At 46.5% G+C, this 19,824-nt stretch overlaps 1 protein-coding gene across 1 annotated transcript in view; it reads left to right on the top strand.

Annotated features, from left to right (window-relative positions):
- LOC143986870 (uncharacterized) overlaps window positions 1–19,824 on the top strand; it is a 377,747-nt gene that overhangs the window by 79,301 nt on the left and 278,622 nt on the right. The window contains exon 13 of the mRNA XM_077485277.1: window positions 1,015–1,991. Within this exon, the coding sequence (XP_077341403.1) occupies window positions 1,015–1,991 (977 nt within the window). The remainder of the gene's footprint in view (window positions 1–1,014; window positions 1,992–19,824) is intronic.

Here is a 19,824-nt window from a genome sequence, read left to right as displayed (position 1 = left end):
TGATCGTCTGTGCATTGCACAGGGGCCCTTCGCTGGTGGACATATCCCCACTCTGCAAACACCTCTCTGCATCCTCAAGAAGCTTTCCACTACCAAAACGGATCTCAACCAGCGTCAGTCTGCCCCAGTCAGCTCTTTAGAGTGGGCTGCGGGAGAACTAACACAGGAAGACGCTGTGACAATACATATTATATACATCTTAATACAATTTCCACAACACTCTGCACTATATACTCTATGCCAGTGATGGCGAACCTTGGCACTCCAGATGTTTTGGAACTACATTTCCCATGATGCCCAACTACACTGCAGAGTGCATGAGTATGATGGGAAATGTAGTTCCAAAACATCAGGAGTGCCAAGGTTCGCTATCACTGCTCCCTGCTGTACATTACATACTCCTGATCCCTGCACTATATTATACCCTATGGTGTACATTACGTAACCCTGATTCTTGCACTATATGCTCAGGGGGAGATTCAGCTTCCAGGTTTTATTGGTAAAGCTTAATTGAACAAGCTAGTTTTAGTAAATCTCCCGCTCTGTGTTGTACATTACATAATCCTGATCCCTGCTCTATATACTCTATGTTGTACATAACATACTCATGACCCCTGCACTATATACTGTGTTGTACATTACATACTCCTGACCCCTACGTTATATACTCTGTTTTACATTACATACTTGTGACCCCTGCACTATATACTGTGTTGCACATTGCATACTCCTGACCCCTGCACTATATACTCTATGTTGTACATTACATCATTCTGATACTATATAGTCCTATCTGCTGTATCTTACACAATAGGTTGTACATTACATAATCCTGACTTCTGCTCTCTCCCTTCTACCCACTGCTATATATATATATATATACACATAATATTTATTCTCTTTTGGTACACCCATTTCCTACCACCTGGACATTTTATATCAGATGATTTGATTGGAGCACAGCAGGAACCAATCTGCTCATGTCTAGTAATAATCTTTGTATTTCTATTTTAGTAGATGGACGGGAGATGAGGAAAACCTCAGAGGATTGTCTCACTTTGTCTCCAGACTGTAAAGTAGAAGATGAGGACATCACACAGTATAGTCCAGGAGAAAACCCGACTACCTCAAATGTCCATCCGGCACCACACAGTGTAGATGGACCATCGTATTCCTCTTATCCTGAGGAACCTCAGACTGTGAGGGACGGGGCCGTCCTTCCAACAGATAAGAGCTTTTCCTGTACTGAGTGTGGGAAGTGTTTTAGTTTTAAATTCAATCTTAATGAGCATAAAAGATCTCACACGGGGGAAAAGCCGTATTGCTGTCCTGAGTGCGGGAAATGTTTTTCAAGGAAGTGCAATCTTTACAGACATCAGAGATTTCACAGGGGGGAGAAGCCGTATTCTTGTCCTGAGTGCGGGAAATGTTTTTCACAGAAGTCTAATTTTTACACCCATCAGAGATCTCACACTGGGCGAAAGCCATACTCCTGTCCTGAGAGCGGGAAATGTTTTTCATTTGACACACATCCGAGATCTCTCACAAGGGAGAAGCCATATTCTTGTCCTGAGTGCAGAAAATGTTTTTCACACAAATCTAATCTTTACAAACATCAGAGATCTCACACAGGTGAGAAGCCTCATGTCTGTCCTGAGTGTGGGAAATGTTTTTCACAGAAGTCCCATCTTTCCGTACATCAGAGATCTCACACGGGGGAGAAGCCACATACCTGCCCTGAGTGTGGGAAATGTTTTTCAATGAAGTCCCATCTTTACACACATATGAGATCTCACACGGGGGAGAAGCCGTATTCCTGTCCTGAATGTGGGAAATGTTTTTCAATGAAGTCCAATGTTTACACACATCAGAGATTGCACACGGGGGAGAAGCCGTATTCCTGTCCTGAGTGCGGGAAAGATTTTTCAGATAAGTCAAATCTTTACAGACATCAGAGATCTCACATGGGGAAGAAGCCGTATTCCTGTCCTGAGTGAGGGAATTGTTCCTCACTAAAGTCTTGTCTTCCTGTACATCAGGGATCCCACACAACCCTCGAGATGTATTAGTCCCTTGAGTGTGGGAAATGTCTTCTATATGAATGTTGCTGGACATCACAGCTCTCATGTGAGGAAGAAGCACACCCTGATATACACCTCAGATATACTCCATGGCTGATCTTCATCATGTAAGAAACAGTTGATAAGGAGATCAGAGATCACCAAAGACATGGATGAAGTGTTGTACCGTGTTGACCATTGATAGCAGTAGATAAATAAAAATGGAATCATCACCTTTCATTGGCTGAGTACATTTTTTGGTGTAACCTTTCACAAACTCTTAGAGGCAGGGCCATTGATAAGGCAGTACAACCGGCCCTCCCATACTGGTCTCGGGCCCAATTGGATTCAAAGGGGGTCTGGGCAGCTCTACTGCTAATTTAGGGACTGCTGATGCAGTTGTTTTAAACTGAACACCATCGCTCCCACTAGCTAACTCCAGGACTGAAATTGCATTTACCTTGGCCCCATCATTTTGACAGAGGGGACCAGGAGGTGACAGCAGTGAGGGGGCCCCTCTTCAGTCAATCATGAATGCTGCTGCCAGACTTATCCACCTTACTAACCTCTCAGCGTCTGCCAATTCTCTCCTCCAATCCCTACACTAGCTCCCGATCACCCAGTGAATGAAATTCAAAATACAACACCAATCTTGTCTCCAAATATCACCCAAGCCACCCTCTACACTCCTCTCAAGACCTCCTACTCTCAAGCTCAGTTGTCTCCTGCTCCCATGCTTGTCTCCAGGATTTCTCCAAAGCCTCTCCCATCCTCTGGAACTCGTTACCTCAACCTGTCTGGCTATCCCCTACTCTAGCTACTTTCAGGCATTCCCTGAAAACGAATCTCTTCGGGGGAAGCCTATCACACCCCGAGCTAATCTTTTACCACTTCCATCTGCTCATCCCTCACAGTCACAACATTTTGTACCACCTGCCCTACCTTATTCGATTGTAAGTTCTTCTGAGCAGGGCCCTCTTAACCGTCTTATATTTTATTGTATTGTAACTGTGCTGTCTCCCTTTTATATTGTAAAGTGCTGCGTAAACTGTTGGTGCTATATGTGACAGTGGGGTCACTTTGCACACAGGGTGAATAAAAGAAACCCCCGATATGGTCTGTGATAGCCATATTCAAGGCTGTATATACATTGTATATAGATTGGATGTATACTGTATATGGGGGTTAAGTATCATTGCTGTGAGGAATTAAGTTGTTTTGCATTTCTATTGTTCATTTAAGTCTGTCCTTGTGTGTATTGTAAAGTGCTAGACAGACTGGCTGCCAACCCTTTGTGAAAAGATGTGTATTGGGTGGGATCGTTTGAAGCCTAGCAGACGTCAGGATGAGGTGTTGAGTCTTGGGATGTGTGGGTGGAGCTGGGCCCTTGTTCATGTAAAAGCATGTGCCTTGAATTGTGTATAAAGTTACAATGTTTCTCAATAAAAAAACTCATTCCTACTACAGAAGAGACAGAGTGCGTCTCGTCTTCTTCCAGAGGGGTCGGCTCCTATAGGAAAGGGTCGTTTAGCTGTGGATATTGGTAGCGAGTGGATGTGTGTCTAGGAGAGGGAACATCGTAAACGGCGTTAACCCCCTTTATATTAGGGGTGCCGTTACATTGGTTGGCAGCGGCAGGATCTTCCCTCCAGTTACTGGGACACTTCAAGCCACCACAGTAAATGACCAGCTATGCAGCCTGCAGGAAAGCCACACTGAAAGACTTACTTGAGAGCCGTGGAGGGACCAGTGGGACAAAGAACAAGGCCACCTTGATCAGGGAACTAACTGAGATGGATCAGAGGGATGGTGATGCAGGACCCCGGTCAGTTGAAGACTTGTTTCGGCAACGAGTTCGACAGCGGGTGGCATTATATGGTGCTAACCCATCAGAGACCGCCATACAGAATGCCATTAGAGACATCCAGCTGCAGGATGAGCGACAGGAGAGAGAACTAGAGCGGCAACATGAGCAGAGAATGGCAGAAATACGGCAATCGGAGACAACACCTAAAGATGCAGCGCCTGTCCGTAAGTTGCCCTTTCGGGCGTTCAAACTATTTAAGGAGGGAGAGGAGGAAATTGAAGCATTCCTGCAGGACTTTGAGAGACTATGCCAGATACATGAAGTACTGCCCCAAGATTGGGTCGCCTTACTGGCAAGTAATTTAACTGGCAGAGCGGCGGATGCGTATCGGGCCCTGGAGGATGAGGACGCTAAAGACTATGACCGGGTAAAAGAAGCTCTGCTAGCCCGATTTGCCATTACACCCGAAGCCAGCCGTATTAAGTTTCGAGAATCCCGGAAACAAACCCACATAACATACGTGGAGTGGGCACATCGTCTGCAGCATGACCTTAAGGGCTGGATCCAGGGAAGCCACGCTCATACCATAGAGGACATCACCCAACTAGTAATCTTAGAACAGTTCTTTAACCACACCCCTCCGGTACTACGGGATTGGGTACGAGATAAGCAACCATGGACTGTACAGCAAGCGGCTACTTTGGCCGATGAATATCTGGACTCTCGAAGGTCAGGCGGAAGCGAGCGCTATCCACCATCTCGGCCCAGTTTATCAGCCTCTAACACAGCTTCAGCACCAACCCCAGCGGCCACTTATCCTCAGCAGCCCAGGTTCAACTCCCAGGACTATGCACAACCCATCAGGTGTTTCGGATGTAAACAGCTAGGGCACAAAAAGCCAAACTGTCCATTAAATCCAGCCATCCAGTCTCAGTCATGGAGACAACCAGCAAGGGGGAGCCCCCGCACACCCATGCCTGCGGCCCACTGCGTTGAGGAGGAAGAACATTGGGGCGTCCTGCACGAGGCTGATCCAATACAAGCAGCTAACTGGGACAACAGGCAACAACACAAGCAGACGGTCCGGGTTAATGGAATGGTAGCCAATGGCTTACGTGATAGCGGCGCTACCATGACCCTACTACAGAAGAACCTCATCCCAGAGAGCCAACACACCGGAGACACTGTAGCCGTAAGAGTAGCGGGAGGTACCATCTTCCGGCTACCCATGGCCCGTGTTCACCTGGATTGGGGGGTTGATTCGGGACACGTGAATGTGGGGGTGATGAAGGACTTGCCTGCGGATGTACTACTGGGGAATGATTTGGCCCCCCTCCTTTCTGCTTACACCCCGATGGGCCCCGATGAAGTCAACCCTGTGACTACCCGTGCACAGACACGTACTGCTGGAACCGGCCCGCTTGCTGCAGAGACCCAGGTGAGACTATCCTCCCCGACACGTACCTTAGATCAGGCGCGCCTAGGCTGGGATACCCCAGAAGCATTTGGGAGGGAAACTCGGGAGGACCCGACCTTACACAAGTATAGGGCTAAGGCAGATACTCAGGAAAGGGGAATAGATGGGGAGCTGTTTGAATGGGATGGGGATAGACTGTATAGGATCCCTAAGCCATCTCAGAGAAGTAAGGCCCCTTCGCAGAAACGACAGCTGGTGGTACCTAAGAAATACCAGCTGGAGATTCTGTGAATCGGGCATGATGTGCCGCTAGCAGGACATCTAGGGTTCCGTCGCACGGCCCATAGGATCACACAGAATTTCTTCTGGCCCAATTTTAGCCAGGATGTGCGACAATACTGCAAAACGTGACACATGTCAACGGATAGGGAAGAGGGGGGACCACCCTAAGGCTAAACTCATGTCCATGCCTATTATTGGGGAGCCCTTTTACCGCATAGCCATTGACATTGTGGGTCCCCTGGCCCGGCCTAGTCCATCCGGAAAGAAGTATATTCTCACCGTGGTGGACTACGCCACCCGTTACCCAGAGGCAGTAGCTATGTCCAACATTGAAGCAGAGACAGTAGCTGATGCCCTGGTTAAGATTTTTACCAGAGTGGGGTTCCCTAAGGAGATTCTCTCTGACCAGGGAACCCAGTTTACCGCGGTACTCACCTGGCAGTTGTGGAAGCTGTGCAATATTAAGCCCTTACTGAGCTCCCCCTACCACCCCCAGACTAATGGTCTCTGCGAACGCTTTAACGGGACCCTCAAGCAAATGCTGAGGACCTTTTCGGACTCTTGCAGAGACTGGGAGAGATTCCTGCCTCATCTGTTATTTGCGTACAGAGAGGTACCCCAGGAATCTACTGGGTTCTCGCCCTTCGAGTTGCTCTATGGGAGAAGGGTCCGCGGACCCCTCAATCTCATCAGAGGACACTGGAAGGGAGAGACAGAGCAAGAAGGGACCCCCATAGTACCCTATGTTCTGGAACTCAGGGACCGCATGGAGCAACTGTCTCTGATGGTAAGAGAGAATCTCCAGGCGGCCCAGGGAAGACAGAAGAGATGGTACGACCGGGGGGCCCGACAGCGGGTCTTCCAGGTTGGGCAGAAGGTCTTAGTGCTCAAGCCTGTGAAGACCGACAAGATGCAGGCATCTTGGCAGGGCCCATATAAAGTAGTAGCCCAGGTATGTGATATTACCTATGTCATTGCCAGCTGTGCAGATGAAAGAATCCAGCGAACCTTTCATGTGAACATGCTGAAGGAGTATCAGGACAGGCAGGAGGATGTTGCTGCAGTATGTGCCCCTGCTGCGGACGACTCAGAAGGTTTACCCCTCCCTGACTTACTAGAGAGAGAGCCCCAGACTGACCTCATTAGCCTTGTACAGCTAGGAGACCGGTTAAGCCCCACAAAAAAAGGAACAGGCTAAGCGGCTTTTGTGGGAGAAACAGGCAACGTTCTCCCAAAAACCGGGCTATATGACCCTGGCTGTACATAAGGTAGAGACCCCTGGACAAGCACCCCTTCGCCAGCCCCCCTACCGTATCCCTGAAGCAGTCCGAGAGGAAATGCGGAAGGAGATACAGGAGATGATTCAGTTAGGAGTCATTGAGCCTTCTGACAGCCCTTGGGCCTCGCCTGTAGTCCTGGTGCCTAAGAAAGACGGGACTACCCGGTTCTGCGTGGACTACAGGCGACTCAACGAGAAGACCACCACCGATGCCTACCCGATGCCCAGGGTAGACGAACTACTAGATCGTATAGCCAGGGGACATTATTTAACTACAATAGACCTGTGTAAAGGTTATTGGCAGATCACCCTGGCCGAGGATGCTATCCCCAAGTCGGCATTTGTTACCCCATTTGGCCTGTACCAGTCTAAGGTCATGCCATTTGGAATGAAAGATGCCCCGGCGACCTTCCAACGTATGGTGGATAGGCTCCTCGATGGCTTCCAGGATTTTGCATGTGCATATCTGGATGACATTGCGATCTACAGTGGGTCTTGGGAGGAGCACCTGGTTCACGTAGGAGTGGTTCTGGACAAAATTCGGGCCGCAGGCCTGACCTTGAAACCAGACAAGTGCCATCTAGGGATGGCGGAGGTGCAGTACCTGGGACACCGAGTGGGGTGTGGGAACCAGAGACCCGAGACAGCCAAGGTAAAGGCAGTAGCTAACTGGCCCACGCCCCGTACTAAGACCCAGGTATTGGCCTTCTTGGGAACTGCAGGGCACTACCGACGTTTTGTCCCTAATTATAGTGCTATCGCCAAACCCCTGACTGACCTGACGAAAAAGAATTTACCTAGGCAAGTCCTCTGGTCTCCAGCTTGTGAATCCGCGTTTCTAGCCCTCAAGCAAGCACTTGTAAATGCCCCTGTCTTGGCTGCCCCAGTACCTAACAAACGTTTTCTTGTCCACACGGATGCTTCCATGTTTGGACTGGGGGTAGTGCTGAGCCAAGTTGGGGAGGATGGAGGAGAACACCCTGTTGCATACCTGAGTAGAAAACTATTACCCCGGGAAGTGAGCTATGCGGCAGTGGAGAAGGAGTGTTTGGCCTTGGTCTGGGCCCTTAAAAAGCTGAACCCTTACTTATACGGACAGGAATTTTCACTGGTCACCGACCACAACCCATTGGTCTGGCTTAACCGGGTCTCCGGAGATAATGGCAGGTTGCTGCAGTGGAGCTTAGCCCTACAACCTTACAACTTCACCATCAGCTACCGACCCGGTAAGCAAAAATGCTGATGGGTTGTCCCGGCAAACCGACACCCTCCCAGGCTCCTAGTGCAATGTTGATGGGTTATCCAGTATTGGAAGAATGGACCCATGGACTAACTGCGGAGTCAACCCGTCTGGGGTCCCCTCCTCTGTTAGTCCCCTGCCGAAAGGGGAGATGTGTGACAGTGGGGTCACTTTGGACACAGGGTGAATAAAAGAAACCCCCGATATGGTCTGTGATAGCCATATTCAAGGCTGTATATACATTGTATATAGATTGGATGTATACTGTATATGGGGGTTAAGTGTCATTGCTGTGAGGAATTAAGTTGTTTTGCATTTCTATTGTTCATTTAAGTCTGTCCTTGTGTGTATTGTAAAGTGCCAGACAGACTGGCTGCCAACCCTTTGTGAAAAGATGTGTATTGGTGGGATCGTTTGAAGCCTAGCAGACGTCAGGATGAGGTGTTGAGTCTTGGGATGTGTGGGTGGAGCTGGGCCCTTGTTCATGTAAAAGCATGTGCCTTGAATTGTGTATAAAGTTACAATGTTTCTCAATAAAAAACTCATTCCTACTATAGAAGAGACAGAGTGCGTCTCGTCTTCTTCCAGAGGGGTCGGCTCCTATAGGAAAGGGTCGTTTAGCTGTGGATATTGGTAGCGAGTGGATGTGTGTCTAGAAGAGGGAACATCGTAAACGGCGTTAACCCCCAGTATATTAGGGGTGCCGTTACACTATATAAATTCTGTATTTGACGGGCACAGTGGCTGTATTGGACGGGCACAGTGGCTGTATTTGAAGGGGACATTCTTTGTATTTGATGGGCACAGTGGCTGTATTTGAAGGGACATTGGCTGTATTTGATGTTTTTTTCAGAATTTTGCGCCCCCCAAAAATTTTAAGCACCACCCTTTACTCTCGGCTGCGGTTCTTTGTATCCATACAACAGATGTTCTACAAGACTAAATCTGCAATCAATTTTACTGCAAAATCAAAAGGGGCCAAAATGTCTCCACCCGAGCAGTAATATACTTCGAAAACTTTACCTTAATCATTGCAAACAAATGAATAATGCAGTCTCAAAAATTATATATACTAAAAATATCCAAATGAATACATAAATAATCAAATTGCTGCTTCTCACTCAAAAGTGCTCTCACTCACTTCAGTCTAAGCCCTTGTACACACGGTCGGACATTCCGATGGAAAATGTCAGATCGGACCGCGTTGTCGGATAATCCGACAGTGTGTGAGCTCCATCAAACTGTTTCCGTCTGAATATCCAACGGACCAAGTTTGAGAGCTTGGCTATAAAACTTTCCGGCAACATGATCCGATCGGACTTTGTCCGATCATGTGTAGAGCATTCCGATCGGACAAAGTGCCACGCATGCTCAGATCAAATTCCTAGACCAAAGCTATTGGCTACTAGTCTGAACGTAGTCCCGTCGTAATGAAATAACGTTATCACACTCTGAACGATCGGATCTTCCGACAACTTTGTCCGACCGTGTGTATGCAACACAAGTTTCGGACAAAATCCGACGGATTTTGTTGTCGGAATGTCTGACCGGGTGTACAAGGGCTAAAATAAATCCTATGTATAGTGCAGCATAATTAGCAAGTGAATATATAAATATCAGTGCAACAATTAATCCTCAAAAACTATAATTGCTACATTCATATGAAGCAATGATAATTAGTCCAAACTGAAAAGGCAGACGCTTGTAATAACTCAGCAATTCATTGTTCTGTTAATTCAAATAGAAAAAATTACAAGATGCTGTGATCGTCCACCTCTGTGATGAATAATACAATTTTGCTCATAAATAATTCTCCACCAGTGATTAGATGGCCGCTCACCTTATACTTAGAGCCTGTTCCACCAGTGATTAGATGGCCTCTCACCATATACTTAGATCCGGTTCCACCAGTGATTAGATGGCCTCTAACCATATAATTAGATCCTGTTCCACCAGTGATTAGATGGCCTCTCACCATATACTTCGATCCTGTTCCACCAGTGATTAGATGGCCTCTTACCTTATACTTCGATCCTGTTACACCAGTGATTAGGTGGCCTCTCACCATATACTTAGATCCTATTCCACCAGTGATTAGATGGCCTCTTACCTTATACTTAGATCCTGTTCCACCAGTGATTAGATGGCCTCTCACCATATACTTAGATCTTGTTCCACCAGTGATTAGATGGCCTCTTACCTTATACTTAGAACCTGTTCCACCAGTGAGCTCCCTAATGGGGGTAATATCAGATGAATACTTCTGCTCCGCTCTTTAATCTACAACACTTCCTGTCAGTGCTGCATCCTCTCTTCAGCAGTATATAAAAATAAACAAAGGAAATCTAGTGCTCTCTGTCAAAATATTAATATCGGATAAAAATAGAGGTAGCACACTCACATAAAAGGCACTCACCTGGGCCGGAGTATTAAACAGATATCTAACTCCCAACATGCTTCAGGTGGCGTTGACCACGGAATCATAACCGAGGGTCCGGCGCCTGATCCCAGATGTCTGTCGTCCTGGGCATGGACTTCAGCAGTGGGTGGAGCCTCACCCTCAGTCCACCGCTTAAAAAAGTTACACCCATCCTAGAGAGGCTATTACTAGGACTTTAATTCTAGCTCACAAAATGGCTATCTGGCTATTGAACTTCCTTGTTTAGTCCCTTCTTACGTCATCACTTTCAAAGCGAACTGGCTTAGTCTGTTCGTGTATGGCCAAGTCCGTTCGTTTTCGGAAAGTCCTTCGGAACTCCACCAAAAGTCCGTTGGGAAGACCGTCGGACCTAGTCTGCCGGAAAGTCCGGTCGCGTGTATGCGCCATAAGAAAACCCTTACAAGGCATTTATTAAATGCAGCAAAATCTTTAATTCCATCACATTGGAAATCCACCAACACACCGAAGGTCAGGGATTGGTTGGGCAAAGTACAATATATATATATATATATATATATATATATATATATATATATATACATACATACACACAAAATGGAAGAAATAGCTATGAAAGGAGAAAACAGCACCACATTCAATAAGATGTGGCAACCATGGTTGCTTTTCACGCAGATAAGTTTGAAATTGTGAATACATAAACACAACATTTCCCTGATACTCTCAGTCTGGATTAACGACATCGTAATATTATTACGCACATAAACTACCCATTCCTGCAAATAATGGACAACCCGTAATGAGAATCGAGCCAAACTAAACAAATACGTCAATGTTCTTTTATATTCCCACCCTGTTTCTTTTACTCCAACTTTGAATTTTCTGTAACCCTCCCCTCTCCCCATTTTACCTTATCCCCCGCCCCCATTTTTCTCCAAAGCCGTATTACCTGTATTCATTGATTTACTTTCAATAGTAAATTTTGCTCTTTTAACCACTTGCCGACCGTCCGCCGCAGTCATACTGCGGCAGAATGGCACAGGCAGGCGAATCGCCTTCATTGTACGGTGGGCGCACAGCCGGCTGGGGGGAGAATGCCACCCCACCGGCCGCGACGATCAGATTCAATCAGTAACCGATCAATCCCCAGGGCCAGGCCAATGATATCTGGCCTGGACCCAGCGATCCGTCCTGAAGAATGAGATCCTTCCCCTGTCTGTGTAACTAAACACTTACAGGGAAAGTGAGGTCATCTCTCGTGCTGGTTTTTTCATGCCAGACTGACATGAGAGAAGACATACAAGTAAGTGCACCAACACTACAGTGACACCAGGTCGCGTAGGCACACAATTCACCCCCCAATCACCCCCCCCCCCATTAACCGCTTCACCACCTGTCACTGTGTCACACAGTACAGCAATCAGATTTTTTTTGATCGCTGTACTAGGGTCATTAGTGACACTAATCAGTGTTAGGGTAATTAGTATTAGGCTCATATAGGTTTAAAGACTCCCCAACCCCCCAATAAAGGTTTAATCCCTTGATTACCCCGTCGACTGTGATCACAGTATAAGTGTCACGGGTGATGCAGTTTAGCTAGATTTTTTTTAATAGCGTCAGGGCACCCATCGTATTTTACTCAATAAAGGTTTAACCCCATGATCACCCGGCGGGTGATCAAAGTTAGGTTTTTAGCGTCAGATAGGGTCTGTGTCACCCCGGGCAGCATCAGATCAGTGCCAGTACCGCCAACATCCACGCACGCACTATACGCCTCCCTTAGTAGTATAGTGTCTGGACAGATCAATATCTGATCAGATCTATACTAGTGTCCCCAGCAGTTTAGGGTTCCCAAAAACACATCAGCCCAGATACCTGCTAGCACCTGCGTTTAGCCCCTCCGCCTAGCCCAGCCAAGTGCAGTATCAATTGATCACTGTCACTTACAAAACACAACACACATAACTGCAGCGTTTGCAGAGTCAGGCCTGATCACTGTGAACGCTAACAGTTTTTTTGGTAGCATTTGAATCAGTTGCTAACAGTCAGGAGCTTTTTTACCTGTGAGTCTCACTAGTTGTACCAGTAAATTTAGAGCCCAAAATGGCAAATCGAAGGTACACTAGTGAAGAGGCCTACACGTTTCTGAGCATGACAGATAGTGAAGAGAAAGTCACTCATCTGTCAGATTCAGGCTCAGAATATGATCCTGTAGACGACAGCGGCACCCTGACAGATAGCTCTGACGATGGAGTTGTGGTCCCTGCCAAGGTCAAGCATATCAGACCCCGATCTTCTGCTGTCGCTGGTCCCTTTTATGGAGCAGAGAAGTACTAGTGCCGCTCATCCTTCTGGTGAACTGACAAACACTAGCGGCCTAGTACATCCTGGTTGTACATCCAGCACTGCAGTAACACTTGGTGAGGTGGCGAGTCCCATAAGTGCAGTTCAAGCTGGCGAGGTGCAAGCATGAGTAGTGTCCAGCTGCCACCTAGAAGACAAAGACAGGCCCATCGAGCCCATAGTGCGCTTCCTGCTGCATTCGCCAATCCTAATTGGGAACCCACCACTTCTGCAGCACCCGTACTTCCCCCATTCACTGGCCAACCCAGAATTCAGGTGGAAACAGTTGATTTTACGGCACTTGATTTTTATTCTGTTTTTCAGCGAACATCTATATAGATCTATTGTGGACCAAAGCAATTTATATGCTGGTCAATTCATCGCTGCTAACCCTTACCAGAGATTGGAGACCAATTACGGTCTCCGAATTTAAGACCTGGGCATAACTAAAAAGAGTGAGTTGCGGTGATATTGGTCTACTGACCCAATTCACCATATGCCCATGTTTTCTGCCTCCATGACCAGTACACGATACAAGCAGATCTTGCGGTTCATGCATTTCAACAACAATGAACTCTGTCATCCTCTGGTGATCCTGAATTTGATCGGCTCTACACAATTCGGTCCCTCGTAAACCACTTCAACCAACGTTTTGCAGCCTTGTTTACTCCCCATCAAGTTGTCTGCATTGATGAGTCCCTGATTAAGTTTTCTGGCCACTTATCATTCAAACAGTATCTTCCCAGCAAGTGTGCCAGATATGGGGTCAAGATGTATAAGCTCTGTGACAGGGCCACAGGCTATACATTAGATTACTATACATACATTACTATACATAGATTAATGGTTTACGAGGGAAGAGATAGTTCCGTAGAGCCGGAGAACTGCCCTGACTACAGAGGGAGCGCTGGTAAGATTGTGTGGGAGTTGGTGTCACCCTTATTCTGAAAGGGGTATCACTTGTATGTGGACAATTATTACTCAAGTGTGCCACTTTTTAGTCACTTGTTTGAGCATTAAATTGGCACTTGTGGCACCGTGCGATCTAATCGCCGGGGCTTTCCCCAGAGGCTTGTAGATTCCTGTCTTAGGCTGGGGGAGAGAGCAAGCTTGAGATGTAATAATTTGCTGGCTGTGAAGTGGAGGGATAACAAGAATGTTTTCGTTCTTTCCTCCATTCACGCAGACACGACTGTCCAAATTACTTAAATCTGCAACGTTCAGTTTTTATAGTTTTTTTTTTACAGTTTTTATAAAAGTGAAAAAAAAAAACCACACACAAAAACGCAAAAAATAAATAAATCTAAAAATAGTTAATTTATCTTGACAGCAACAGCGTTTGCTCCCACGATAGATAAAGCTGTGACTCCAGTGCTGTCGGAGGTGATTTCACCACCACAGTTAAAAAAAAAGAGCATATATTCCGAAGTATGGGGGCAGCAGGGGTGAAGGAGCAATTTGCTCCTAACTTTTGGGGCGGATGCCCCCATGCTTCATCATATATATATTTTAGGCACGGATTGCATTAAAAAAAGTTTTTGTTTTTTTTTGTATTTGCTTTGCAGGTATGGTAAGTCTAATGCCCTGTACACACAGTCGGACTTTCCAACGGAAAATATGCGATCGGATCTTGTTGTTGGAAAATCCGATCGTGTGTGGGCTCTATCTGACTTTTTCCGTTGAAATTTCCAAAACACAGAGTTTGAGAGCAGAATCTAAAATTTTCCAACAACAAAATCTGATAGTTTAAATTCCGATCGTGTGTACACAATTCCGACGGACAAAGTGCCACGCATGCTCAGAATAAATTACGAGGCGAAAGCGATTGGCTACTGCCCTCTTTATAGTTCCGTTATAGCAACCGTGTGTATGCAAGACAAGTTTGAGCTAACATCCGTCGGAAAAAATCTGACGGATTTTGTAGTCGGAATGTCCAACCGTGTGTATGGGCTTATATTTTGCCACAAGTTGCGGGAAAATGACTAACTTTTTTTTTGCACTAAATGATACAGTATATTTCTCAAATATACCATGGGCATATGTGATGTATTGCACCCCAAAATACATTCTGTTGCTTCTCCTGAGTGCGAAGATATCACATGTGTGAGACTTTTTGGGAGCCTAGCCGCGTACGGGACCCCGAAAACCAAGCACTGCCTTCCGGCTTTCTAAGGGTGTAAATTTTTGATTTCACTTCTCACTGCCTATCAGTTTCAGAGGCCATGGAATGCCCAGATGGTACAACCCCCCCCCCCCCCCCCCCAAAATTACCCCATTTTGGAAAGTAGACACCCCAAGCTATTTGCTGAGAGGTATGGTGAATATTTTGCAGATCTCTCTTTTTGTCACAAAGTTTTGAAATTTGAAAAAAGAAATAAATTTTCCTTTACTTTCTTCATTTTCAAAAACAAATGAGAGCTGAAAAATACTCACCATGCCTCTCAGCAAATAGCTAGGGGTGTCTACTTTCCAAAATGGGGTAGTTTGGGGGGTTTTGTGCCATCTTGGCATTTTATGGCCTTCGAAACTGTGATAGGTGGTGAGGAGGGAAATCAAAAATCTACACCCTTATGCCACGATCGGAATTCCGGCAAGAAAAAGACCGATGAGAGCTTTTCACCGGAAAATGCGACCGTGTGTATGCTCCATCAGAATTTATCTGTCCGAATTTCCGCCAGCCAAAAATTGATAGCATGTTCTCAATTTTCCCGACGGAAAAACTTTCTATCTGTAATTCCGATCGTGTGTATGCAATTCCGACACACCAAAAATCACGCATGCTCAGATTCAACTATAAGACAGAAGCTATTGGCTACTGGCTATTGAACTTCCTTTTTCTAGTCCCGTCGTACGTGTTGTATGTCACCACGTTATAAACAATCGGAATTTGATGTGACCGTGTGTAGGCAAGACAGCTTGAGACGAATTCCGTCGGGAAAACCATCAGAGCTTTTTCCGACGAGAATTCCGATCGTGTGTTCGCGGCATTAGAAATCCTGAAGGCGGTGATTGGTCTTTGGGGCCCCGTACATGGCTAGGTTCCCAAAAATCCCACACATGTGGTATCCCCGTACTCAGGAGAAGTAGAAAATGTATTTTGGGGTGTATTTCCACATATAACCATGGCATGTCTGAGCAATATATCATTTAGTGACAACTTTTTGTAAATACATTTTTGTTTGTCATTTTTCAATCAAATGGTCCAGGGCTGAAGTGGTTAAAATGTAAACTGACACTTCTCACACTGTTGATTTTTTTTTTTTTTTTTTTTATTTAATTTTTATTTATAATAATTGTCATATGTACATTTGTTTTGTAAGCTGTCAATAAACTTTGATTGTGAAAAAAATGGAAAATTCCTATCAAAATACTTACCGTAATTTTCCTTTCCTGATGGACTCCATGGCAGCAACGTGTGGGTTAAGTCTCGCCTCCACTACCCCATAGGACACTACTCCCATAAATCTTTGCTCCCTGCCCCTGGCCGTGTTCGGTAACTAGCCTACTCCAGCCATTTGGGAGGGAACTCCTGCTGCCATGGAGTCCATCAGGAAAGGAAAATTACGGTAAGTATTTTGATAGGAATTTTCCATTTTCCTGACAGACTCCATGGCAGCAACGTGTGGGTTAAGTCCCGCCTCCACTACCCCATAGGACACTACTCCCATAAATCTTTGCTCCCTGCCCCTGGCCGTGTTCGGTAACTAGCCTACTCCAGCCATTTGGGAGGGAACTCCTGCTGTCATGGAGTCCATCAGGAAAGGAAAATTACAGTAAGTATTTTGATAGGAATTTTCCATTTTCCTGACAGACTCCATGGCAGCAATGTGTGGGAAATAACTCGCCAAACACACCCGGGTGGGCAAAATGCTGAACAAAAGATTTATTTAACACTGTCGGCCGACAGGACTTTCAAACCAAAATCAACAGAGGATAAAGATGCTGGCTCAACACAATAGTGAGACATGAAGGTATGAATTGAAGACCAGGAGGCCGCTCTGCAGATTACATCAGGCGCAACATGACGCAGGTTGAGAGACTTCTGGTAGAGTGAGCTGTAACCGCCTCAGGAGGAGCCAAGCTCTTCTCTCTATAAGCCCATTGGATTGCCTGGACCACCCAAGCAGCGATGGATCTAACGGAGGCCTTAGCGCCTCTATTTTTCCCGTTAAATAACACGAAGAGGAAGTCAGATTGATGAAAAGAAGCTGTAACATCCAGATATTGTTTTAGAGTAACTCCCAAATCGAGTGGATGTGGATCCGGACTTCCAGCAGAATTGAAGGTAGGAAGAGTGATTTCCTGGTTTTCATGGAAAACAGAGGTAACCTTGGGATTTGTCCCCAACATCGGAATTAGGACTACCCTATCTGGAAAGAAGGTGAGAAAAGGTTCCTTTGTGCCTAGAGACTGAATTTCGGAGATTCTCTTCGCTGAAGTTATGGCTACCAGAAAAGAGGTTTTAAGGGTTAATTCCCTGATTGAGAGCGTTTTGTCAAGTTGAGAGAAGAAATCTAGAACCAATGGAAGGTCCCATTTGGGGAATCTAGGCTTCCTTTGTGACCTAAGCCTGACTGCTCCTTTGAAGAATTGTTGGACCAAGGGATGATTGGCCCATACAACTCCAGAAAAAGCTGAAATTGCTGATACCTGGACCCGGAGAGAACTAACCGAAAGGGAGATCTCCAATCCTGATTGTAAAAAGCTTAAAACGTCCCAGACTGTCAGGGTATTACAGGAACTGGACCTTGAAGACAAGTGATCTGTAAACTTCGCCCAAATTCTCTCATATACCCGGTTAGTACTACTTCTTTGTGCACTAAGAAGAGTGGGAATGACTTCTTCAGGACAGCCTAAAGCCTTCAACCGTCCCCTTTCAAAAACCAAGCCTTTAGGCGCAGGTGACCCAGGCAAGGATGTAATCTCGACCCCTGAGACAGAAGGTCTGGTCTGGATGGTAAAGGAATTGGATCCCTGACACTGAGGAGCAGAAGCGGAAAACAGGGTCTGTTGGGCCAATAAGGGATTATGGCTATCACTTCTGCTGTCTCTGACCTGAATCTCCTCAGTAACTGATGAATGATAGGAGTTGGTGGAAAGGCATAGGCCCTATGGAACCACCATTTCTCCGTCAAGGCATCCACCCCGTAGGCTTGAGGATCCCTGTACCTTGAATAATACTTCTCCAGTTTTTTGTTGCAGGGAGAGGCGAACAGGTCGACTTCTGGGGAGAGCCCCATCGTCAGGATCCAGTTGAACACTTCCTCGTGAAGAGACCACTCGTTGTTGTCCAGAAGTATCCGGGAAAGAAAGTCTGCCTGAACGTTCTGAATCCCCGGAACATAAGTTGCTGTCAGATCCTTCAGGTTCCTCTGAGCCCAGGTCATGATCGGTTCCACCTCCTGGAGAAGGGATAGACTTCGGTTACCCCTTGCCTTCTTATGTACGCTACTGCTGTGGTATTGTCTAGCCTGAGTAAGACCGAGGCTCCTGAAATCAGATGCCGAAAGGCTAGCAGAGCTTGAAAGGCTGCCCTTAACTCCAGGATGTTTGACACCGTCCTTCTGGAGGGGAGAATCCAGGTGCCCTGAGCCACTTCCGACAGACAGTGGGCGCCCCAGCCTCTGTTGCTGGCATCCGTTGTTATGGTGACCCATGAGATGGGGCGAATGGAATGGCAGTTGCAGAGATTTTCCCGTTGGAGCCACCACAGAAGGGAATTCCTCATGGATAGGGTGATCCAAATCAGCTGGGTTTTGCTACCTGACCATTGATGAAGAGACCCTTCTGAAAGGGCCTCATCCTCCACTGTGCCCACCTCACCATCGGAATTGTTGCTACCATAGTGCCTATAATTTTCAGGCACTGGAGAGCCTGGAGATGAGAGACAGAGAGGGCTGGACAGATTCTGTCCCTGACCACTGACAACTTCTCTTCTGGTAATGAGATGGTGCCTCTGACAGTGTTGAATAGGGCCCCTAAGAACACCAGCCACTGAGATGGGTCCAGCTGGCTCTTCTCCAAGTTCAAGATCCACCCAAACTCCTGTAGGGTGGAGATGACCTGCTCTCTGTGTACCAGAAGTTGATCCTTGTCTTGAGCCAACAACAGAAGGTCATCTAGGTAGTGATGTAGACGAATCCCTTTGGTTTTCAGAAGAGCTACCACTGCCAACAGTACTTTTGAAAATACACGAGGAGAAGTTGATAGCCCGAAGGGAAGGCATGTGAATTGAAAATGGCTTTCGCCCACGGAGAAGCGGAGATACTGCTGGTAATTTTCTGCAACTGGGACATGAAAATAGGTGTCCTTGAGGTCTATGGAGACCATCCAGTCCCCTGCTTGAACAGATTGTTGAATTGTGGATAATGTCTCCATCTTGAATTTTTATTTTTTGATAAAACTGTTCAAGTGATTTATTTCTATGAACGGCCTCCAGCCCCCGCTCTTTTTCTGGACCATAAACAAAGGAGAGTAGATTCCCATGCCTCGCTGAATGACTGGAACATGGATAACGGCGCCTTGAGCCAACAAAGATTCCACGTAGGCTAGAAGAATTAGCTTTTTTTCATCTGAAGCCGGAAGAGAGGTGGGGACCCATCTGAGCCTGGGAGATTCCTTGAAGGTCCAAACATGACCTGAGGAGACAGTCTTGACGGTCCAGAAGTCTTGGATCGAGGCCGCCCAGACATGGCGAAAGTGGAAAAGACAATCCCCCACCTGCCCTGTCTGAGCGGGCCCAACCTCAAAAGGATTTAGTCGGTTCCCTCTCTCCCTTTAAATCACTTTTTGTAGATTTTTTAAAAGAGGATTGTCTTGATTTCCAGGACCTGGAAAATTCACGGCCCGGTCTGTAACTGCGAGCTTCCCTGGCTCGTTCCTGGTACTGTCTCTTTGGAAAAGACCTTCTCTGGGCTTGCAAACGCCGGTCCTGGGGAAGGAACCCCGACTTCCCACCAGTGGCTCGGGTAATAGCCTGGTCCAACTTATTGCCGAAA

Source organism: Lithobates pipiens, unplaced genomic scaffold (genome assembly GCF_037356315.1).
Source record: "Lithobates pipiens isolate NorthernLeopardFrog02 unplaced genomic scaffold, aLitPip1_a1.2 Scaffold_18, whole genome shotgun sequence".
NCBI lineage: Eukaryota > Metazoa > Chordata > Amphibia > Anura > Ranidae > Lithobates > Lithobates pipiens.
The sequence above is the reverse complement of the archived record's forward strand: the minus strand, read 5'-3'. Positions and strand labels throughout refer to the sequence as shown.